General features: G+C 48.5%; 2 protein-coding genes across 6 annotated transcripts in view; one reads left to right on the top strand and one right to left on the bottom strand.

The window, feature by feature from the left end:
- Positions 1 to 11,988, top strand: part of Mirr (iroquois-class homeodomain protein mirror) — a 31,210-nt gene extending 19,222 nt beyond the window's left edge. Inside the window, exons 4-5 of the mRNA XM_070669593.1 lie at positions 9,363 to 9,667; positions 9,839 to 11,988. Of these exons, the coding sequence (XP_070525694.1) occupies positions 9,363 to 9,667; positions 9,839 to 10,776 (1,243 nt within the window). The 3' untranslated portion in view covers positions 10,777 to 11,988. The remainder of the gene's footprint in view (positions 1 to 9,362; positions 9,668 to 9,838) is intronic.
- The window catches only part of LOC139110075 (ankyrin repeat domain-containing protein SOWAHA-like), a 375,001-nt gene that overhangs the window by 181,193 nt on the left and 168,958 nt on the right, over positions 1 to 24,850 (bottom strand). For 4 of the 5 annotated variants that reach the window (XM_070669630.1, XM_070669627.1, XM_070669628.1 and 1 more), the window contains 2 exons: positions 23,356 to 23,431; positions 6,247 to 6,306 (listed from right to left, as the gene is read on the bottom strand). The gene's annotated coding sequence lies outside the window, so the exon portion shown is untranslated. The remainder of the gene's footprint in view (positions 1 to 6,246; positions 6,307 to 23,355; positions 23,432 to 24,850) is intronic. The other variant, XM_070669631.1, reaches the window with a different exon arrangement.

Genomic DNA, 24,850 nt, shown 5'->3' with positions numbered 1-24,850 from the left:
TCGATCGTTCATACGCGAATACAGGTCCGGTGAATACGTGCGCGCGAGCAGCAACGCAAATCTCAGTCGTTCAAGAGATTTTAATGAGAGAGGAAAAAAAGAAAAAAAAAAACAAGAAAAAGAAAAGATTTTAATCGCGTATGCAACTGTTGAAATTTTCTAAGCGTTACGGTCGCAGCCGTTTATCTCTTCGTATAATATCTAGCGGTGACGCATGTCAACAGATTCGATAAAGATTCAATTCCTAGCGCTCTTTTACGTCAATACCATTTACCAAGACGTTCGATACCCCCACTGCTTTCCGGGAAAAAATAAATACACATTTTAACGGACGGTCACGTATTTTCACCACGAAAGGACGAGCGCGGTCGAGCGGGAGAAGAGAGACGCTCCTCTAAAGGCGAAGTGGCGGGCCTGGGTTGACAACAGCGGGTTTACGCGCTGAATCTATACTGCCGTGCGTGACGCACTTCCGGCCGCTTCGTATGCAGGGAAGCGACCGGGTAATACAGCTTGCTTAGCATCCATTCGCTCTAGTCGCGGTGACCGAGGTTTTTCTTTACGTGGACCCACCCGCGTTCGGGGCCTCGCGCCGCACCGGAACTTACACGCGCGAGTTCTACGGACTGTTAACAAGCAAGGAAGCCGCGATCACGAAGCACACAATCGTGCACCTGTGGGCAGTCGGCTCGTGCTGACAGGAAAAAAAAAAATTTGACTACTGCGCCGAATTATTCAATTATATTTTATTTTATATCGCGTTAACAATTTACTCGTTCACATTTATCACGAGAGATATCACGAAATTATGATTGGGTTCAATGTAACTGTACTCTCCTATCAGCGCAGCTACGAAAACGTAGATCTCACGTTCGCTCCGCCACGTCGCCTCTTTTTTTTTTTTTTTTTTTTTTTTTTGAAGAAAATTTGACACTCGGTCTTTCTTATCGGATTCTCGAAAGAGACCCCGGGGGGAGGATTGCCGTAGGAATAAATCGATTCTCCCGTTCCTTTTTACGGAATCGCGCTTATTTAGCTAATGCGCGCACGCTCAAGAAGTTTCCGTGCGCGTCGAACGACACGCCCCGTTCTCGCGTTTCCTTTCGAGACGAACGGATTCCCGCGACGAGCACGAGAGACCCTCCTTGACTCGTGCATAAAACACGTTATATTCGGACCTTTATCGAATTACACGTGCGCCGTATACTAATATCTTTTAATGCAATCGTAACAATCGCGGCGCATAATGAATCTAAAAGAAAATGCCGGTGTTGACGTTCGAAGAGTAATACGCGACTTTTAGGGTCATTATCGACGTTATCGCTAACAAGACACAATGTGCATTTTCGTTCTTGCGGTGACCAGCGGCAACGCTTGTTTTTTTTTTTTTTTTTTTTTATGTTTCTAAACACTCGCTCTTATTTATTTGTCATACTTCTACGTGCGTTATCAGCTTGTCCCATATACATGTTTTCTCGGATACTTTCGCAACGCGCGACTTTCCTGCTCGTATTTACCGTCGTGTCTGAAACGCGCGAGGAATTACCTATCTCTATAACTCGGCGCTAACTGTAAAATATATCTCTCGTTATGAGAGCGCCTATCCTAGTGTTATATTTACGTCGCGCGAATAGTCGCGTCGTTTACTCGACTCCGTGACTAATAATCGTCGCCGAGCGGCTATTATCTTCGCGAGGGAACGACGAGGGGAACGTCGGTGCGAAACGCGCGCGGAGAATTTCGGGTAACGCCCGGCTCCCGGAACTATCGCTTAAATCGGAACCGGGAGGTGCGAAGGATCTGGCGCATTATGCGCGAGCGTGCACGACGACCGCTTAACATGAGCATACAAAAAGCCAATAATGCAGCGTTGGCATGCACGGCCGCAAGGTCTCGGGATCGTGCGGGTTAACGGTCCCGTCTTTCCGGCGGATTGGCCCTGCTTCCGGAGACATATAGGGTAGACAATGAGAAAGCGGCGACCAGAGGCCCCGCTGCCCGCCGCGGAGCAAGGCCCGCTCACGTCGTCGTCTTGAGCGTTCTATGTCCGGCGTATCGCCGAGAGCGATCGCCAATACGTAGTATTATTAAGCGTGTCCGTACAACGACACCGATGTGTCGGCACGCGCTTCGAGTACCGGCGAGCGGCGCGTGAATTTTAATGCACCTCGGAGTCGTAACATACAAGTTATTGATGAAAAATAAAAAAAAAATAAAAAAAGGAAAAGGCCCTTTGAGAAACCGGCACTTGTTCGTTACTATGTGGAACAGCGCGCGATAAGTGCTTCCGTTCGTTCCGCGGCCCCTCGAGAAGGCAGTTTTCTAAATTCGTCGCCTGCGGTGTACGGTCTCGGAAAGAGGTTCGTCTTCGTTTTAAATTCTCGAGCGGAATGTTGACGCCTTCGGAGGGTTAGGTTTCTTTTTAGAGATCGGTCTAACGTAATGATTTGGAAATTGATGCCTCAACGGCGTCCGCCCTTCGCCGATAGGACTTCGAAATATTTCGCGGCTAATGAGACGAGGCGGGGCTGGTGTCCCGCACCCTTCGGCGCTCCGCCCGTGAGATACGTCTCGCGTGGATGATGTACGGCCGTTTAATGACCCGGTTTCAGTCTCGGGGGGACGGTTTTTGCCTGGCCGGTAAGGGTTGAGGGGGTCGTGCGCGACGGAAAAGTCGGCGACGCTCGTTTTTCGTTAGACGGAAAGGGTTTGCGGGACCCGCGCACAGTTCCGCTTCTTCGGCAACATGCGGATGACAGCGATTCGTCGAACCGAGTGACAGCCAGCCCGCGGAATGCGCACCGCTCTTTCCCCATTAGGCTTAATGGACGTAGATTAGTCTCGGCTACGTATGCGCGTCAGGATTTAATGACTCGGCCGCTACCCCTTCACACGATATCGCTACCTTCTAAAGAGTTGACGTTGCAGAGAAATATCGCGCCGATTGCAAGCGGATCGGAGGAGATTGCATTTTTAACTAGGCGGCCGCTAATTTTAGAAAAATGTCAAAGATGAGGTCTATAATAATATAATCGGCGTGCCCGTCGATACTTGGAAGTCGTTTTCGTTGCGCGAAGTAAATAATTCATGAGAATATATGTCTCGATTAAGAGATACAAGAATATCAAGTAGATGACTCGTTGACGTGGTAAGCTGCAAGTTTAGCATCGCGCGATGAATTATTTCATCTTACATTTCGTTCCACGGAATGTTTCTCCTAAATTCACGCTCCGGCGCGATAACGATCTTTCCTCGGAGCGATTTTATTTTGCAGAGGCGTTTGTTGAACGCGCCTCGTCGGGTCTACAATGTAGTAAACAGGAAAACGAGTACCCGGGCGTACGAGCTAATTAGTAATTAAGCGATCGCCGATCCGTTACTCTCGGCCGCGTATCTCCTCGCGGCCGAGAGCGCAGGAAGCGTGCTTCCATAAATTTTGTAAGTTCAACGATAACGGCCGAGAAGCGCGGAGCAATAATCCCGACTCGCGATAATTCAACGTGACTTTAATCACGGACGACGAAGTTAGAGTGCGTTTCGCGGACGGATTTAAGTGATCGTGTGACAAAGTAGCGCACCGTGTATCATTTTGTATAAACTCGGGTGATATTCAGCGGGGACAGCTGGATGGAACGAAAGAAAGACAGAGAGGAAAAGAGAGAGGGAGAGAGAGAGAAGAGCAGGCAGAAAGCAAGATTGTATAATCTCCGTACGCGGCGGGATGCATCGCACGACACGTGTACACACATACGTCGACATGCGGTTGGAAGAGAGAGAGAGAGAGAGGCAATGAGACCTTTCGTCGCCGTTCTGGCGAGGCGCGCACACATATCCGGCGAAGTTTACGATCGATCTGTCACACCGCGACCAACTGGTAATAAAGTTGGGTGCGGAACAACCGACTGTCACGCCGCGGTGACAAAACTTCCTCCTCCCGAGCGTGGCGAGACGAGGCGAGGAGTGGAAGCGCGAGGACGCGCTTCTAAGCGCTTCTAAGAGCTTAACGTGACGACATCGAGTACCACACTAGACGCTTGTGTCGTGTAAACTGTGGGAGTGAATACCGCGGGCCAATGTGCCGTTTCCTCACACCTCCGCCTGGTGTAACTTGACACTAATAATCGGCCGACTCTCGTTCCGCACGTCGTTCCGTTCCTGCTTTCTCTCCGCGCGCGCCTTTCGCATCTCGTATATCGTACTCTCTAGTCAACGCAAATATTTATACGTCCAGAATATCAAGAGCGCGTCGCCGTGTCGTCAAATTAGAATTCCGTACCCGCGAAACGGTTTGCTTCTTCCCCGTGGACTCCCGTCTTTTCGCGTCTTTCTCTCTCTCTTTCTCTCTCTTTCCTATCTCCGTGCAACTGATCTTACGAGCGTCCGCTGAAATGCATGTTGTTGCAGCCACGGAAACCTTCGATCAATGCAATAAAGATACATTCGTTTTCAACAATCAGCTGCATTTCAGCGCATCTTAAAACGAGATCTAGTGCATGCAAATATCCGAAGATTTGAAGTAGGTTATCGGAATACAAAGATATAAAGCTTTTACTAAGCGAACGTTCTTTACAAAAATATTTCAGATCTAATAAGCTTCGCTAATTCACTGTGGACGATTCGCAATCTTATAAATGGAACTTTTGAATAATCAACACCATCCGCAATGTAACCTCGATTTTTTTTTTTTTTTTTTTTTTTTTTTTTCCTCCTCGAGTAAACCTCCCAGTTGACTCTACTTTCAACCTGTCCGAGGACTCGCAAGGTCGCCACCGCGGAAAGCGGGTGGATCAAAGGGGCCGCAAACCAGTCTAGCCGCGGACTCGCGGCTGATTAAACTCGTGGCGCGACCACAAACGACAGGGGGGGAAGGGGGGCAAAAGCGACGGTGCGCGGGTGAAACGGACGAGCGGGTTTTCAGAGGAAACTGGACGGAAAAGATGCGCGCGAGCGGGCGCACAACCCTCGCGCGTGTTCACGGCCGTGCCGTGGAAAGATGGCCGTCCACCACTGAAATGGCCGCAGTAACGCGCTGATAAAACACAAGGCATGACGACCGTATCTGAAAAGGAGCGCGGAGTGCCCGGGCGAGAGAGAGAGAGAGCGTGAGCGGGACGGAGAACGAAGTTAGATATCATCCCTAGTTACGGTCGGTGACGAGGGGCGGAGTCATGCCAACCGCACACCTGCCCCGAGGTGAACACTGCCCTTGGTCACCCTCGGGGTTCTCCCCCCTCCCCTCTCTTCCTACTTCCACCCTCTCCGGGGGCTACATCTTGATGGACGCGTTTACGCTAACCGGCCCGACGTGAAAAAGGGCGAAAGAAATGGCCGTTCCGGCTGGCTCTTAATGGTCGACCCTCGCCGTTTCGAAAACGCCTGGACCTCGCGGGGTACCTCGTCGCGGATGCGCGCGAAGAACCGGTTGTTATCTGCGAGAAACACACGCACAATAGCCGTACCTCCACCGTTCGCAGGATGTCGTACCGCGATGCACGATTCGCGCCGGCGGGTTTGACGGATAAGCCGTCCGGATTGAAAAATTTATATCGCCCTCCGCAGAGCGTCGTCGCCCAAGTATGCGAGATATGCAAATCACGATCCTCCACGAATTTGTAGTTCAATCGAGAGCGGTGGCGGTGCCACGTACACTCGGTTACCGTCGCGATTCGCGTTGATAATACGTATGTTAATTGGAATAGGAAGGTTATAATTATCTCGTTGGAAGTCTACGCTGGTGAAACGTAATGCAGTTTACGTCAATGGAAATGCGTTGCATATCGGCGATAATACTTTACGACTTGCATTAATCAAAGTGTTCAGCGGGATTAAATCAACACCTCGTATACATTGGGCTAGCATGCTCGAAACATTGTACTGTGGGCGCTTAATGATAATATATATGTATCGTAACGCGTTTGTATTTTAATTCGCTTTACATTTCGTCGATCAATATACTCGTATTTCTTCGAACCGCTGGTTAACGGCAATTTTATGGGACGGGTCCTCCTTAATGTGTTCGTTGATTCATTTTTACTCATTTATAAGCATGTCGAGTGACATCTCTCGTATCTTATACCTTCTTTTTTCGGCCTTCACGAATTAATCATTTTAAACAATATTAAATTAATTAAACTTTTCAGTTAAGTCTTATAATTTTTTATCAGCATTTTCCCTCCCGTAAGAATCTAAATCAGAATTTTTATAACCGCGATAGCTTACATAAATAAAGAAAGTTGCATTACTTACATGGAGATGCCGTCGTCCGAAGTATTTTCTCGAAGTGCAGCGGCAGCATTCCGACTTTTTCTGAAACAAAAAGAAAAATCATACGGTTAGATTAAATTTGTTTCTTTTACTTTTTCTGCAAGAATAAGAAATGCATAATTTCGATCGTCGCGCACGCAATAAATTTTTCGCGAAACGGCAAACGATACTACAAGATGGAAATGGCGTAGGATAGAACATCGAGGCGCGGCTCGATTAGCAATCACCATGGAAACAAGCACTTGATGCGATCAGTTGCGGAGAGCGAGAGAGGAGAGGAGGATGCGCGCGGTGCCGCGCATACGTATGCGTATCAACGCACACCCACGTGCGTATTTGCATATATATTTATATATCTCTGGCAAGTGCACTGAGCCCGTCTATATTCTACCGGTTCGCTGTGTACATATATGTATACGCGTGCACGTATAGCCGTCGTATATTTAAAGCGGTTGACGATGGCGATAGCGATGGTCGGTGGCGGCGATGATACCGGAGGTAGCGGCTATGCGAGAGATAGATTGGGAGAATCACTCGGTACGGAACGAAGGGAGGGCCGGGGGGGGAGAGGGCGCGCGGGAGAAAAGAGTAACGGGGAGTGAAACCGTCGGTGCTGTAAGCCAAGAAAAGAGACGGGAAACAGGCTCGTGCACGCGGATGGAGGAAGCAGAGAGATAGAGACAGAGCGGAGGAGTGGCAGGGAGGCGAAATCGGGAGAAAGCAGCGGCACCAGCAGTTGCCGCTCTCGGGGCGGCTGGCTGTTATCATGAGAAACAAGCTTCCACTCTGATTTTTTAATCCGATCCGCGCCCCCTGCCACCGGCTGAATTTTAAAATAACTGCAGAACGCCATTTGCTCCTCGCAAACAGACCGGGGGTTAAGCCATCCCCCTCCCTCCCTCGCCGCCCGCTACCGTTGCCACCGCCGTCCTACCACCTCCTCCTGGTACTCTTGGCTCTTTTCCGTCTTCCTCGCACTTTTCCTGTCCCCGTTTTATCGATGTCGGTCCATCTCGTGCCGTCCTCCGCCTCCGTTCGGGCTCGCTACTCGCCCAAACCACCCTTCGCCTCCATTCTCTCAACGAGCGGAGGCAGTACGCGCGTCTCCGCGTCTGCGACCTGCGTCGAGCGGATAGGACGGAGGAACACACAGAGGAAGGATAGGATAGGTCGAAAGACGAGAAAACAGAGAGATGTATATCATGTAGCGCGCGGGGGCGCGTGCGCGCGCGGGCGGCACGAAAGCGCCTGATGCCAAATTGAAATGTTTAGCGCTTCGTTTCAGCTGCTTCAAATCCCGCATGCGGGGCGTCCCGGAATCGGAGCGAGACAAATAGAAGCAGGAAAAGTGCGATGGGTAGATAACGGGTGGGAGGGTGGCGGGAGATAGGGAGATGGCGAACGAGGACGGAGGGGTGACGACGAAGGAAGATAGAGAGGCGAGAAATGCCGTATGTAGGCCTGCCTCCGGGAGAAGGGTAGATAAGTGACAGTTTTATTAATTTCCCATCTCCCGCCGCCACTTCCACGCCTCGTCGTCCCTATATCTAACCTACCCAACGCCACGCAACACCGGGGACGTCAGTCGCGCGTCCATACACGCCTTTCCCACCCTCGCTCGGTTCTCAGATACGTCTCGGAGTGTGCGAAGGCGAAAATAAAGCTCAATAATGGCGACGCGCCGTGACGGGGCCGCAGCCAGAGTCCAGAAAGTAACGGAGGTACCGGTCGGGAATTTGAATCAACGTTATCTCGTCGTTCAGCGGTATTTTACGAGGGAGGTTTTTCACGCTTGAAATTCATATAAACTTTCGTTTCACTTTGTAACCGCGTGTGTGTGCTCAAAACTTTTCAAATGTGAGGCCAATTAATATCTATAGCTTTCGTAACAAGACTTTTTTTTTTTTTCTATCTATTACAATTTTCGAGCTAGCTTATTCGTATTTGCGACAGAATTCAGTAAGAACTGGAATCATTAACGACGAACATAATTAAAAAAAAAATCAACGAGTTTAAATTTCTCGAGATATTCGAAGCTTTAAATTATATCTCTGCTAGATTTTACATTCAAACAAAAAAAAAAAAAAAAAATTGCAAAGAAAAGCGAGAAATAAATAGAAAAAAGTTAATGATATAAAATAAAATTTTATGAGAAGAGAAAAAAGAAGCAGAAGACAGAGGAAATAGCAAGAAAAGAAGGAAGAGAAAGTATCCTGGCCGGTCGCCTTGGTGGTGGAAAATTTAATTTCGATCCCGTCGATTCAGCAGTTATACCGAAGTTTAATCTTTGATAAGGGTTAGTCTTTTAGTAATGGGATCCCAGAGGGTCGGTCGCTTCGGTCCGCCGGAGTGAGGCGGAAGGCAAGAAGGAGGCTGCTCCGCTCTTCTCCTCTCTCCTTCCCCTTCTTCGTCCCTCTGCTCTCTTTTCTCCAGTCGGGATGGAAGGAAAGAGCTTAAATCGTTAGATAGAGATCTGCTCTCTGGATGGAAGTAGTACCTACCTCTACCCGCTTATATCGCTCTTCAAACCGAACAGAACTCGGACTTTTATACCGACGTTGGAAAAGGCATAACGAGCCTTGCGATGGGATAAGTTTTTTTCGACGTGAGCTTTCGAGGAGGATCTTGCCGAGCCTTCCCCGGCATCGGCTCTCTTTCGATGTCTCGTTTATTTTCGCTTACTCGTACATAAGATATCGTGTACGCGTCTATCCGGGTCACGTCTCTTTCGACGAAAACACGTTCACGACGAGAACTTAATTCTCGACTGGTCTGGCGAGATCCGAAGACCGTTCCGAAGCCTACTAGACCAGTTACGGGATAATAAACGCGTGACTTAATCCGCGAGTTCTGCATCTGCGTTCCGATCGCGATACGCAAGTTGTTATTGAGAGCGTAAACACACGGCAATGATCTTTCATACATCCGCCATTGAATTACCATCGTTATTAGTTAATTAATTTAAATTCTTTTTTTTTTTTTTACGTATATCGTTTACAAAAATATTTTTTACATGATACGACGACGTTGTTTAACGATTCTTGTACATACGTGGAGATTACGTTGCACATAATTTTTCTTTCCTTAATTTGTTCTAGTTATGGCATGGATCTAAATGGTGCGAGGCGAAAAAATGCGACACGGGAAACAACAAGCACGCTAAAAGCGTGGCTAAACGAGCACAAGAAGAATCCGTATCCCACGAAAGGCGAAAAGATAATGTTGGCTATTATTACTAAGATGACACTGACACAAGTGTCGACGTGGTTTGCGAACGCGCGGAGGCGCTTAAAAAAAGAAAATAAAATGACGTGGGAGCCAAGAAACCGTGTCGAAGACGAAGATAACAATAACGAAGACGACGACAGCGGGAGAAAGAGCGTCGATGAGAAAGATCGTCTAGGTGAGTCTCGTCCTCTTAAATATTTTATGAATTTTATTCGCATTATTTAATAGAATATTCTTTTCATTGTTAAAAAAATAAAATAAAATAAAATAATTGGAGAAAAAAAGAAATTTAAACCGAGATTGCGCCGTTCCGAATTAAAAAATCGACATTTTCTTCTCGGTTCAGATTCGAAAGACTCAGGTACAGGTTCCAGCGAGGATGGAGAACGACCGGCGCACCGTTTAGACCTACTTCACGGCGGCAGTGGCGGATCGGCGGGCGTTCAAGGTAGAACCGAGAGCGAGTGGAGCGAGTCGCGAGCGGACAGTGGTCCGGACAGTCCGGAATGCTTGTACGATCAGAGAGAGCCGAGGCATCCGCTGCAGCTGCAGCACCCGGCGTATCTCGCCCCGAATCACGGTCGGCTGTTGCGTCATCCCTCGCCGGAGAGCACGTCGCCGGGTAGCCACCATTTGCCGCCGAGCACCAGCGCGCCGTCGACGGGCAGCGCGGTGACGACGAAGCCGCGGATTTGGTCGCTGGCGGACATGGCGAGCAAGGACGGCGACCAACAGAACACGAATCCAGCTACGATGACGGGCCTCGCGTCACCTTACAGCGGAACGGGCGGAGGGGGCGGCGGTGGCGGCGGTACCGCGGGAGGCAAGCTCGTAAGCCCCTTGGCCAGTCGGCTGCCACCTCATCATCCTCTTCATCCGATACATCCGGGCACGCAGTTCGTCAGGCCTCATCCGGACTTCTACAGGAACTTATACGGCGCGTCTCACCTCGGCTCCGGCGACATATCCCTGCTGGAAACGTACTCGAGGACTCTGGGTGGACTGGGCGGCGTGATACCGCCATCCACCGCCCCGAGCATACTCACGTCCTCGACCTCGTCGATTTCTGCGGCCGGCACCGTGAAACCTTTCTCGATCAACGGCGGTAGCGGCGCGGCCGGTGGTCCCCCCGGCGGGTCAGCTGTTTTATTAACTACCGCGTCCTCCGGTCTGTCGCCGTCGTCATCGTCGACGGCGTCGTCAGGTGGGTCCGATCAGTCGCCCCACCCGACGAGCGGCGGCCTCTCCGCGACTCAGGAACTTAAATCTCCCGGACGGGTGTGACTCGACGCGGCAACCGATCGCTAAAGAGACGTTTAATCGCGGACGCGCGCTGCGGCACCGGCGGGCGTTTTGTGTGGTGTGGCTGACAATAATCAGAGACTACGATCTTGTAATTAGTGTACAGTAAAACGGGAGATGACGAGATATACTGCCCCAACCCGCTCCTCACATTCCTAGTCTTAAAAAAAAATTTTTTTTCTGTTTTTTTTTTTCTTCCCAACGTCACCGTCGATGTTCCTTTTATCTCTCGTTCGTATCTTTCTCCCTCTGTCTCTCCGATTTTTTTGAAAGTTTTATTTTTCGTATCCAGTTACTCTCGATAAAAAAAAAAAATTAATAAAAACAAAAAAAAGGGAAAACTCGTAGTACCGAACTACCCATAGTGGCTCTATCGCGGTATAACCGTACAACAACTAGCGCGTCAAGACAGTACTATTACACTCGACAGTACTATTACACACATATAAATATTATAAATATCTAAAGATATACAATAATATAATTAATATTATTTATGCGTTTGTAAATAGTAGAGAAAAAAAAAAAAAAAAAGGCCCAGTAGAGAAATCGTCCGGCCAGTGTATGTATTGTATGTAGAGTAGACACTATATTACTAGCCTACCTGAGATCATAATTCATATTAACGACGATTATTATTATTATTATTACGATTATTAATTATGATTGTTATTGCAATGTTTATAATATTATCGATTCACGTCAAACTCGGTCGTACATGGCGAGGTATGGGTCGTTAGTCGCGGCGAACAGATTGCGAGGGAACGCCCGCGGTGTACAGAGATTCTTCGGGATCAGTCCTTGGTTCCTCTTCTTGTAAGTATCTCCTTTCTTATTTATTTCGCTGAAGATTATTGGCTTGTGATAATTTTTTGTCGCAAGAACGTGGACGAAAGGCTGCCGGGATTTGCGAATCGACGCGCCCTTCGTCGGCTCGCAAGTATGACGGTCGCTCGCAATCTGCTGCGAATACGCAACTCCCGCCGCGGTCCCGTCGCCGTTGCGCAGGAAAGGAACGTTCTAAAGTTACACGAGGCCAACGGGCACAACGGCTGTCAACATATCATGTCATGTCGAGAGTGAACGATCGCCATCACCTTTTAGTCATTCGTGTCCAAAATTTCACGCGAATTCGCTGATGCCACCCTGACACGTGGCATCGACGCAGACTGTGTCCTTTCGCAATAAACGAATCATTACGGAAAGCTAACAGAATTATGATTTCTTACCTTACTCTCTACCAAACATTCCTACATTCATAACTACTTGCGCTTTATCATTTCTCTTCTGTTAAAAAAAAAAAAAACCATCTCTTTAAAGAGACTGTTTCTTTTAACCCTGCGTTAAAATTTCTCATATTACGTAAAATTATCTATTTAATATTCTTACGCGTACGTCGATTTTCCGAATCGAGCGGCACGTTGATTATTATGCCGTTCGGAGTCGAGGAACCTAATCCGTGCGCCGTGCGCAATTCAGCGGAGACAATACATATACGAGGAGGCTTCTAGTCGATGCAGGGGACTATCCTTTCAGAACGGTGAATGAATATGAAACGTTCTCATTCTCGGAACCAGGACGGCCGGGATGTACTTATAAAAATGCAAAGCGACCGACTTCTGGGTGGTTGCTGGACAAGCCTGGTTATTAGTAAACATTTAAATCGACAATTCCTATAACTATGCGGACAGCGGAGGGAACGTCGCTTTCATCCCGTTTCTACCTAACCTCCTCTCTTTCTCCACTTTTCTCCGGCGCGGACTCTCGTCGCGTCTCGCTCTCGGCCGGGGAGTTAGAGAGAGGAAAAGACAACGGGGACTACCGCGTTTGCGGTAGAAGAAACAAGAAATCAACGCAGGAGACCACCCGCTACGACCTGGGGCGCACCAAGCCGTAGATCCGAAGGAGGTCCATGCCGTCTTCATGAATCAACTCGTTTCTGAATCGGCATAAACCTTCAAAGAATTGCAGAGCACTCTCTTCCCTTCGCCGGAGTTATGTGAGTATCAATGTCCCTTTCGTATTCTCGGTTTCAGTCGGTGGTCCGAATGCGAACCGCTCTTTTGCCGTCGCACGAAAGTGCATTGTCGATTCGTGAGGTGGAAGAAAAATTGTTACAAATGACGGAAATACACGACGGAGACGTCGGAAGAATATTCGACATTAAATAACGACGAAGCGAAGTAAATTAGCTCCGCGGGATCTTTATTCCGGCGGGATCTCGTGTAAAATAATGAATTATTAAAATTCTAAAAATAACTGCGACGTCCAGAATAAAAGTAGACGAAGACGAGTGAATTACGACCTTGTACAATTAGCTAATTATCCTGATAAAATGAAAAACATTTTTACATTTCGGAATTGATATAAGTTGCGCCTCGAACGGTGTTTAAATCGCGTGATAAACCCGTTTTATGTTTTCATAAAGATATCGATGAGCAAAAATATCGAGTGCGTAAGAGACGAAGGTAACATTATACAGGGAGCTAGTACCAGTCGCAGATAAACCGAGCCTTTTATTACTCGGTACAACAGTCCAATTCTAGAATTATCGTGCTGCTAAAGGAGACGGCGGCTATCTAAACGCCGTCTGGATGATGTATCTTATAATGGCGCGCAAACGAACGATAATCGGCTACTTTATTCCACAAATGCACGCGGATGTTATACGGTCACTTTAGTGTTATAGCGTTTCCACGATGCAATAACGACGAATTGACGACCTTTTTCATCCGTCCATTCGTACTACCTTTGGCAGTAACGCGAGAGGTTTCAGCGGCCAAGAAACACCGGGAATATCGCCCATCACGCGTATGACGTACCGTGACTGCTAGATTTTATTCCCGATATTTCACCAGCGCCGGCGAAAATTTATCGTCACTGTAAAACCGAAGCGGAAATAAACGAGAGAGGCAATTTTCGAACGCGGTTACGTACCCCCGGATGAAATAAGTAAGCCGGCGGTTTAATCGCGACACGAAATAATCCATCCGCGATCTATCCGCGTTCTTTTCAGGCACCAACTTTTGCCCGGCTTTGCCGCTCGCGCGTGTAATTTCGCGTACGAAGCTTCGCGGGCACTTACGACTTTTCGCGCGTGTAACTTCACCGTTGCGCCGCCGTCACGGTTAATAAAAATTAACAGTAGTTCGCCGTGTACGTACACAGCTGGCTTGCTCGGGCGGCGATCTTTCGTCGCGGAATCGTCGTTATATACGACGATCGTCGCCGGTCGCATCGTGAATTCTCACAAAGGCGGTAAATCGCGCCGCTAACCTGCCTTTTTGAAGCGCGACACTCGAGAAGGAAAGGGAGAGAGAGACGTCGCGAATGGACGTAAGTCCCCGCGGTTACTGGGATGCCTCGCGAGGCCTTCGAAGAGGGGGAGGCAGACGATAAACTCAACTAAACTGCGTTCTGCAGCGATGCTTTATTGGCTTTTATCGAGTTTTAAGCAGCGAATTCCTTTATGGAAACGCCATTAATTTTACGATGCGGGCATATTTAGCCCACGGCTTCTCATAAAATCATACTTTGGTCGCGATAAAGTTAAAACATTAGAGGGGGAGGGAGGTCTGTTAGAGCAAAGTTGGCGTCGTAAAAATGGGATCGACGAGAAAGATTAAGTAGTTACGTCTTGTTTTATATCCTACACTCACGGCATATAAACATTATTATGATGTAACATATATAAATTATTTTTAATAAACGTTGTTATAATAAACAATATCTGTATAGAATTTATGATACAATAATTAAAATTGTTCCGTTGCGATACGTATTTTGTAGGTGAACGTTAATTGGTTGAAAAAAAAAAAAGAAAAAAAAGAAATTTTATTAATTAAATGCGAAAAATGACACACAACTAGCTATTCGCGATTCATTTCAATTTTAAAACAATTAACCTCGGCAAAATTTCACATTTCTTAACGCCGCTGATGCTTTCATATTACATTTTATAAATAAAATTTCCCTGTGTAGCATACATTGCGTACAATATATTCGTGTTACATGCGCGCAATATCATTATACAAATTCATTTTATTAATGAAATATTTTTAATGACCATCGTGTATGCGAACAATTTGCAGTGTACCGTAAATGGAATTTTACTTGCCGCGAGAATAATATTCTCCGCGAGGGCCAGGCTCTTTTATATTAAATAACGCGATAATAAATAAAAAGAGCCGCGTTTAACTAGACAATCTGTAAAACAGACGGGCGACACGTTTTCTTTTTTTTTCTTTTTTTTCTGGGGCACCGCCACGCAAGTGCGTCTCGCGTTGTCGAAAGGTAGCGTATCAGTGTAGGTGGTGAATAATGAATGGCAACGTCAAGACAACTTGCTGGACCAGCGTCGACGACGTGGATCAGGCCGCGCCGTTGTGTATACGATCCCGGAGTTAGGAGGCGCAGTTACAGCACGAGTTCCGGGTGAAACGACATGAAAAATTAACGGGTCCGCGTTTTGACACTGCGTCAAACTTTCGTTGTACAGCGTGATAGATTGTTCTACGGATGGTAGATTATTCCGTACGGCCGCCAGCGGGAGAGGAGAAAAAGCGAGGGAGAAAGCGAGCCCCGGAGCTGCCGGGCGAAGGATGGTTTTGGATTTCTTGGCTAATGACCGGCGGACAAATTTCGAGTTATACGAGGGACGTCGTCTCGTGCCGCTCGCGCTATTAAATCTTTTAAGATACTTTTCAATAGGCGGGCGATGCGATATCCCTAATGCGCGCGTGAATTATTCGGTCGGAGACGGCGAGCGATCTTCGCGGCGCAAGTTTTTCTGCCGGCGATATATAGAATCCTCCGCGGTTCGTAATCCTTTTCCACTTAAACGGGCGCGACGTATCGCAACGTGTTGCTACGCGATGCCGACGAGGCGACAGAAGAAGAACGGAGAGGCGGCACGTGGATCTGCACACATCGCGATATTTCATTCGGCGTACGATCCCGCGAATTTGCGTTCTCAAAGACTTCAAAGGGATCTGTGCGAGTTGCCGGATGTCCGGCTGCTGGGCGACACCGTTCTCGCTCTGTGTCACCGGCGAGAGCCACCGAGAGGAGGGGGAAAAAAAAAAAACCAAACCCTAAGAGAACGAGAGAATCACAGAAGGAAGAGACGAGAGAAAGAGAAAGAGAGCTGAAGCGAGCGGTGGAGGCAGAAGAGAGAAGAAGCGCTCGGCACGATACTCGAATTCGTCCGTGGCTTGTCGACTGGCAAGTACGACGTAAGTCACCTACTAAACTAGCGGCTAAGTAAAGGGGAGGGTGCATAATTCACCGCCGGTTAATTGGCGAGCGTTTTCACGCCAGCCGCCGGTCTGTCAAAGGAACTGCAGTTCCCCGACGCGGCGAGACGACGAGTGCACCATCGTGGAGGACCGTAGAGAAGTGACGACGACACGGGACGCAGCTTTCCTCTTGAGAAACGTAAGAAACGGAGGAAAGGCGAGGAGAAGGACGGAACGCGTATCATCGCCAACACCATTGAGAAACGCGTGCTGCGAAACCCTCGGGCCTCTCTCTCATCCTTTCTCACTCGCATCGACCGTGCCCCTGCTTATAAATACTGCATCTCTCGCAGAGAAAGAAAAGAATCGGACCGACGGGTGGAGGAGGCGGGCGGCTGGTGGAGGAAGAAGTAAAAAGAAACTGCTTCTGACAACTGCGACAGACGACGACGCCGACGTCGCGCGGCGAGAATACGAGGACGCTACGCGGTGCTTCGTTAGGAGAGACGCGACGATATGACTTATTTAATCGCCCGAGATGAACGTTAATGTTCCTTCGTGAAGGCGCGCTCGCGAATATTTGGGGGATTATGCGCAACGGGGTGTTACCCGTGCGATTTACGAAGATTGTAAGCAAGGCCTGATATATGTTTGCAGTGGCGACGAAGCCCGGCGCGATCAGAGCGTGGAAAAATTTTTTAATTAATTGTATTAAAATGTTTCAAGACTTGGATATAAAAGAAAGAATTTTAATGTATTAATTTGCCTTGCAGATGATATCAATGATTAGGTCTCGAGGATTTTAATATTTATCAATTATTAATATTATTGCTTTCCTAACGTAACGTTGTTCGAAAATTAAAGGAGAAAGGGGAGTTGCGTCAACTTTTTTAATATCTTCCCGATCTGTTTTTCAAGCTATCGAGTATCGAATAGCAAATAATAGGGCCGCTTTTCCTCGAAAATGCAGCCAGTCATCGATTGCTTTTGTGACACGAGTGGTCCTTCGGTTCGTGTAACAGAAACGCGGTATGCAGCTAGCAAGAGTTTCGGCGGTGTGGACACGCGCGCCTAATTATATCCACGATTTGTGTTTGCCTTCCAGGAAGGCGACGTGCTCGCAGCAACAACGCGAATGGTGATCGAATCGCTTCTTTTTCTTCTTTAATCAGAAATGAACGTGGAATGTAAAAATCAACGATATCTCGGATTTCGCTCGCACGATTATATTTCAATGCGTTAATTTCATTAGCTTTATACTTCGTAATTATTCGTTTTTATTTTCGATTTATTTGCTAAATCGCGATTCCGCACGGCGGATCGCCGCGCGTTCGTCCCGCGAATAAAAAACTGTATTTAATTACGGGGGTCCGTCGTGCTTGGCATGGCGACGGCGACGACGCCGAGCAGGAGGAGCCGCGACATGCAGAATGACGATCACGAACCGCGCTAGTTTAGGGATCGCGGACAAAAACCGAGTCCTCCGTCCGTCCGCGCATGTTGACGGACGCAATATCGATGGATGACGAGTCAATCGAGAACCGGTGTGCACCGCCCGGAGATGGACGCGTCGGCGTTCCGTCTGCCATTCCAGTGTCCGCCGATGAAGGGACTTTTTGGAGGGTGAACGCGGAGGATGCAAAAACGCGAACGAGGGGGTTATGATTGATACCGGCGCGAGAATGCTTATAAAATTGCCAAGCGAGATGCGCCCGACGCTTTTTCCTCTAGGCACGAATGTACGATTGATGCGGTAAAAGAGAAAGAGAGAGAGAGAGAGAGAGATCGTCGCTGTAGAATCTCGGTAAGTTTAACACAGCTTGCGAAAAGACGGAGGCTAATTAAAATTCAGAAGAGCTCTTGAAATCACCAATTTTAAATCAATTTTAAACGAAACGGTAGCTTAAAAAAAAAATTATTATTTTACGAACATCGTTTCTTTCGAGATAAATTAAATTTTATACAGCACGCCTTTGCTTTCAAGTCTTTACAACGCCGGGCAACGCTTTGATTTCCATTAACATCAAAATTGCGTGCGTAAAGTGATATTAGTCCGCGCGCGATCGTTTCCAATGTGGTGTTGTCGACCTCGGATAGAACGCCGCGTCCTCGCGAGGATCTGCACGAGCAGTTAGAACCGTACAGCCTCAATGTTCGTCGGCGTGTCACGCCCGCGGTCACGTCTTAATCAGTGTCTGCAGACTTAACCATGGTTAGGACTTTGAGCGGGCCCATCGGAGCAAGAAGCTCGTCGGAGGCCCGGCTAAACGTGCCGAATGTTAATTACACCAGCGGGGATCCCGCGGCCCGTATCGGTCCCGAATAAAAAAAAAAAAAAAGTTCTCGTTCGAATCTCGCCGATCTTCGCCTCGTGCTGGCCAGCTGTATATTTTATTACCGAGGAATTACAAAAATCAACGTCGATTTCTTTACACGTCGGCCCCGCTCGTGCATTACGGGGCTACGGAACGCGTCGGGACTCCGGAATTAATTTTATCAACTTTTCACACGACCGGGATTAAAATTTCCATTAGCTACAGATGCTCCAATCCGAGCCCTGCCGTCGCTCCCCGAGTGACGGAGATTTTATACTTGAAAGTTTTATACGATCCCTCGCGACTCCGCGTTTGCTTCGAAGTTTGTTGTGACGCAGTCCCAGTCCTACATCGTAATGTAATTAGTAGCGACTCGCGCGAGCGCGTGAAGGGCTCTCTCTCTCTTTTTCTCTCTCTCTCTCTCTCTTTTTTTCTCACCGCTTCTCGACTTTGAGGAGGGTGACTAACGGTCGTTCTATTAATGTTTGTTTTTCACGTGGCCCGTACACGCGCGCGATATATTTCGGGGCGCCACCGCGATTTACGGTCGTATCACACTTTTCCATGTGTAACCGTCGATCTTCCGTTCCCTCCGCGCGAACGTGTTCTCGCGGGGGATATCTAATCGCGCGTCGGGCAGTTGGCCGAATCGGCGTAAAAATAAGCGACGTTTATTATGAGAGGATATCGAAGAGTAGCCGAAGAGGAAACGACGGCGCGTGTCACAACAGCGCCGAGGCGCGAAGCGTCAAAGTGGATTTACGATATTTTCCCAGCGTCACCTCGTTCGCGCGATATTTCCGCGGCCTAAAAACGACGAGCGCGTAAAGGCGGTGCCGCGTCTTTGATGTCGGGCGCTTCTTACGCGCCCTACGCATGATGCATCGTCGCTCTTGACGCGCGTGCCTTGCTCCAGAACCTTTAAACAAATCGTCGAGTTCTTTGTCGCGCGCTCCCGCGTAGATTAATTGAGGAAGCCGGTTCTTCGCGGAGTCTCCCTAGATCCTCTGATTTATCGCGATCAACGAGGTTATCTGGTGGTTAGTGACGTCCGCTAATCCGCGCGAATAAGCACTTCGACGAATCGGCTAGGCTTCTTTTTATTATTTTTTTTTTTTTCTTCAACGAACGTTAAAATTATAATTGGATTACGGGTCTATTTTTGTGGTATTCGAGAATTTCCGAAGAGTACATAAATCAATCTCGGCAAACGACGTGCCGTTGTACAATAAATCATAACGCGCGCGAGTTACACGAGGATTCCTTGCGCGTGAAATGACTAATATTACAAATTAGTAAGACAAATACTCGCCGGTCTATGCGAACGACTTCTTCAGAATTTTGAGTAATCGACGACGGGCCGGTCTGTCGCATGCCCGGCAACAATTAATAATAAATAATTAGGCGCGATTCGTTAAAATATCCGAAGTAATTGCGCGCGGTGAAGGAGCGTGCGGAGCCCCGTTTAGTCGCCGTAAGAAAAGGAAGCGAGGTGTCACCAAGGTCGTTACGTTGATGGATTCGTGCCTCCTGCAGGCGGCGGAAGTGAAGCGCGGATGGCGCTTTAAACAGATCCCAATAGATGATATCGCGGTTCCGCCGAAGTTCTTCACGCGCGCGTAGCGGGACGCAAGGTAGAGCCGTAAAAATAGACGTCGCGAAACACTCGCGATTGTCAAAACAACGAAATGTCGCCTCTTAGCCGCGAGAATCTTTCCCCTCCTCCTCCCCGCCGACTGACTTACGATTCTAATCTATAATTGGACACGTAGCCGTCGGATTACGTTCGCTCGACGCCAGGCATTTCGTACAGTCACGTTCGCCCATGGAAATTTCATATCGCGCGCGTGTTAACGCGGACGTACACGCGATGCGGCGAGACGCTTGGTCCTGGGCTAATAAACCTTGTCCGCTCCGCTTCGCTGCGCTGTTATATAATGTTAAATTTCTCGCCGTTGAAAGCTCCGTGCCAGCATGCTTGTGCAAATAGCGCGACACAAATCGTCGAGGTGTACCCTATGCCTCTTTCGTTGTTCGCGCGCGAGGCTCGAGCTGTCGCGCCCGCCGTCCCGGCCGCCTCTCGGTTTTCCCGGCCAAAGAGGCCGCGTGGAAGAACGAGGAGCTCTCCTCTCATCAATCATCGCGGGTCCGCGGGACCGCGCGTTTATTTTAAGCCGGCCGTGTTTTTAATACACGCGTCATTAACGCGCGCTGGCACCTAAGCGGCGACGGTGCGGATGACGACGAGACGACGCCGACGCGGCGCACAATTAAGCACGCGATGCCCCGTAATGATATAGGAAACGTATGTACGTACATCTCGGAGGTAGGCCCCAAGGTGGTGAAACAACCTTCGTTGCGTGAATTACGCTCCGATCGCAATCGGCGATTAAATCGAAATGATGATCTTTAAATGTCGCGGAGATTAGAAGCAAAAAATATTTTCATAATATCGCCGGGCACCGCGGGACGAGCAAACGATTATTCGCACCTCATCTGATGCTTCTCGTAGGTGAAAGGCGTTTATCTTTGAGGAGCTTGTGTTACACAACGGAAGAATCTCAGATCGTTGTAACAATTACAATAAAAAAAAAAAAAAAAAATTGTTTAACCGTTTGACGCGATCGACGCAAAGCTGGCGAGTACTTATTCGTCGTTAGAAATGCCACACGATCTACGGACTGCGTCGATTAGCAGGTTACAAAATGCGTCATTGAGCCTTATGAAAAACAACGACTCCGGTTCCGGTCGAATACGCGCATAATTTCCATTTTAATACCGTCGCCGTGTAACACGCCGTTCCGAAATACTCGCCGCGAAGTTTCACGCGGGTATTTATCAAACCGCTGCTAAGCCCGGGCGTCGATACGCACACGCGCCCGGGGTCTTCGTATTTATTCGATGAGTCGCCGAATACGTAACGGCATTAACGCCCGAACTTATGGAGCGAAAGTTTTATCGCCGCGGCACTCTGCTCCGTGCAGCTGCGTATATACGCTCTCCGCGTAACATACGGGCGAACTATTTGGCCGGAAAGTCGTTAACTATTAGCGCCGACTTGACTTATGTACCCGGAAAGACTTACGATTCGCTACGAGCGAGCCCGATGCATTTATTTCCACCGCTCGCCTTGCGTAATACGTCGGATTGTCGTTCCCGTTTCTGCTTATAGCCCGCCGTATAAACCAGCCACCGGGGGACGCTCTTAAGTGATACATCGCGTGACGTCGCCGTTTAACAATTTAATCGATAATTTAAAAACCGTACGCGGGTACGCGGGGAGAAGGAGGAACACGCGCCTATCGAGAGGCCGTCCGCGCCGAGTGACATCTGCTCGCGCGCGGGCACGGTATGCGCTCCGCGTTTCCGTCCTCTTTTATGCCTTGTCACGACGTTGCGCGACATTTACGATGTCACGTATACTCGTTCGCGTACGCCCACATAATTACTTGGCGCGCCAAAAGAGAGGAAGAGAAAGGGAGAAAGAGATCCCAATTAACACGCTCCGGGTGCTTCTCGTCGGATGAATCGTGATCGTCCTCCGCCGGGCGCCTCCCCCGATCGTCTGACGGTACCGGGCTGTGCTCTCGCTTTCGATTAAAATTCATTAAAGCCGCCGAGATTAGTGCGGTTCTGGAAATGGACTTGGAAGGCCGCGCGACGCATATCAATCGGCCGAAGCGACGAGGGGAACGGCGAAGAGATGCATCAGAAAGAGAGACGAGGTGGAAGAAGAAGAGGAGGACCGAAGAAAGAGAGAGAGGGCGGAACAAAGGGGAAGAACGGAGAGAGAAAGAGCGAGAAAGAGAGAAACGGTCGGAGGGAACCGAGAAAGAAAGCCGGGGCGAGTCGCTAATGAGAGCGACAATTCAGTGTGTCGGGCGCAGGCAGCGCGCGGAATGCAGTCGGCTTCCAGCATTCAGAAATTTATTCCCGCCGCCTTCCGCCACAGCTTCGTTTTATCGCCTGACAATATGCCGCTCCGAGAGAGGAGAGACCAGTTCGCCGGTGAGGCCCCCGCGTGTACTCGCGAGGTTACAAAATCGACGGCCGGCCGTTCGCCCGACCCGCGAGATCGCCGTGAGATTGATTTTTTTCATCGACGGAATCTGCATCGGAATTATTGTCGACCGGTTCGCATTTTTATTCTCCTATCGCACGATCGAGGTCTTTTAACGTCGACCGCCATGTGTCACAATCCAGAGCGATTTATGGCACACGGCGTTAACCAGCTTACTTGTGTTTTCGAGCATTTTCACCGACGCGGGTGCAGCTCCGCATGTCGCGGGTCCGGTAAGCAAAAGTCGAGCGGGGCATGGAAACGAAAATGAAAAGATACGAGATCTAGGGGGCCGGGAGAAACGGACGTAGAAAAGTTGCCGAGAAAATTCACGGGGCGCGTGGGTGCGGCAATTAATCGTAAGAATTTATATATCGCACGTAAGAGGGAAAAGGCAAAATGCGCGGAGCGGACGTGTTTATCTCCAGGTAATTAGTCTTCCCCGCCACGGGCGTAGCGGGCGAGAGCATCCCCCAAGGAGACACTTCACCCTTGGCGGCGCCGAAATCTGGTAACCATTCGCCGACTTAACCGGAGTTTTACGAACGGCTTTGAGCAAGACAATGGCGCTGGGTTCCCGGTTTACATTATTTAATGCCGCGCGGTCGGTGGTCGGGGCGTTAATTAGGCGGCGCTCATATGCTAATACGGGGGACTAAGCTCCGCTTACTCGCGTAGTAGCTGCCATGAGCCAAGTACAAGCATACTGCTCATTCGGTTACTCGGTTATAGTATGCCAAGGTTCGTAACACCCGCTAGCCCCCGCGGTGTCGCACCTATTCGGGCACCAACACGCACATACGCGTGTAACGCATAGTACAAACACCCGCGCGGAAACCCCCGAGCCACGCTCACACCGAGCTATTTGTCTCGCTAATATCTTCTCCTCCCGTACCCTCCGCAATCGTCTTCCTTCTACGCTTCTAACAAGGTAACAAAGCCAACTTACCTTATACCGTTGCGTCCTCGTCCTCGCCTTGAATTTGCCTATTCTCAAGTATTCGACGCCAATACAGAACAGTCATCTGAAATGATAAAAGATGTTCAAGATTAGCGACAATAAATACGTGTAATATAATTTGCTGTAATTTTGTTAAATAAAAAAATTCTTAGAAAAAGTATTGAGATATGTTTTTTTTTCCTTTTTTTTTTTTTTTTATTGAAACGAAATTATTATTTATAGAACCATGTAATTATATTAAGCGAAAGGATATCGTGAAATTAATGTCACCATCGCGCTCAGTGTCATCTGATCAAAGTTACACCGCATTAGATCGACGCATTACAGAAAGGAGCTGCGATCTCTAATTTTTTACACGTGAATGATGCCCGACGCCTTCGAAGGCGTCCGGAGACCGTATCGAGGGTCCGCGCCGTCTAAGATTTCCCCGATAGGACCGACTCCGTGGCCTCCATCTAGATCGGTATCTAAATAGCCGACGATCCTCCAAAGGGATTCGTCATTCTAACACACCACTCGAAGGCAAGAGACACGAGAGAAGGACCGCGCTTCACTTTCGCCTGATTTAATTTATTCATCCTGAGATCGAGGGGGGATATAATCGAATCGGTTTTTTTTTTCTTTTTATTTTAGCACGGCCGATCGCAGATTTCAACAATTTTTATTTTGCACTAAAACGACTCGGTCGAAATTACTTAAATAGCAATTCTCGTGCGCATGTCTTTCGGCCGAAATAAATTTAAATGGCCAAGATTTTTGTTGCCGCTGACATTCTATTGCCGCGACTATATGAATATCAAAGCTCTGGGCGGTGCACATAAAAGCGTCCAAAAGTGGTCGCCACTTTGATAAAAATCTTTTATCGCCTGATCGGGATGCTTCATCGAATGTCGTCGCACTTGTTCGACTAGATGCGCGCTAAAAATAGTTCGACGGCTAGTAAAATCCGCGTGTAGGAGCCCACGAAGCGATACACGCTCACGTTTACATTCTAACTCAATATGTATATAAACTATTAGAAGATATAACGTGGCTACGGGGGGAATCGGTAACTCTATATCGTGGCGGCGGCTTCTTTTGATGCGACGCGCTTCCATCCAGCCTCAGCGCTCCTTCACCGCTCACGGTGCGGTACCGCGGCCTATCCAAGTAGAACCGGCTACAAGAGTCTCGAATACCTCCTCAGGTACTCTCGATGTCCTATCATTGCGAATGCCTAAAGAGATAAGAGTACGCGCTTGTCCCGCGAAGGTATTTTATCTTCGCGCTGCCATATACTCGGTAAGAAGGCGAAGTTAATCTTCTCTCTCTTTACACCTGCTTTTAATTACCTTTCTCTTCGCGCTGAGCCTCGCAGCTCTTTTTGTGGCTCGCTCACTTAGTAACCAACTCGGCGAATAATTAAAAAAAAAATAATAAAGGAAAAAAAAGAACGAAATAAAAACGCAAAGAACAACGAATCAAGCAGACACATATAAATATA

The sequence above is a fragment of the Cardiocondyla obscurior genome, linkage group LG19 (genome assembly GCF_019399895.1).
Source record: "Cardiocondyla obscurior isolate alpha-2009 linkage group LG19, Cobs3.1, whole genome shotgun sequence".
NCBI lineage: Eukaryota > Metazoa > Arthropoda > Insecta > Hymenoptera > Formicidae > Cardiocondyla > Cardiocondyla obscurior.
This window is presented reverse-complemented; position numbering and strand designations above follow the sequence as displayed.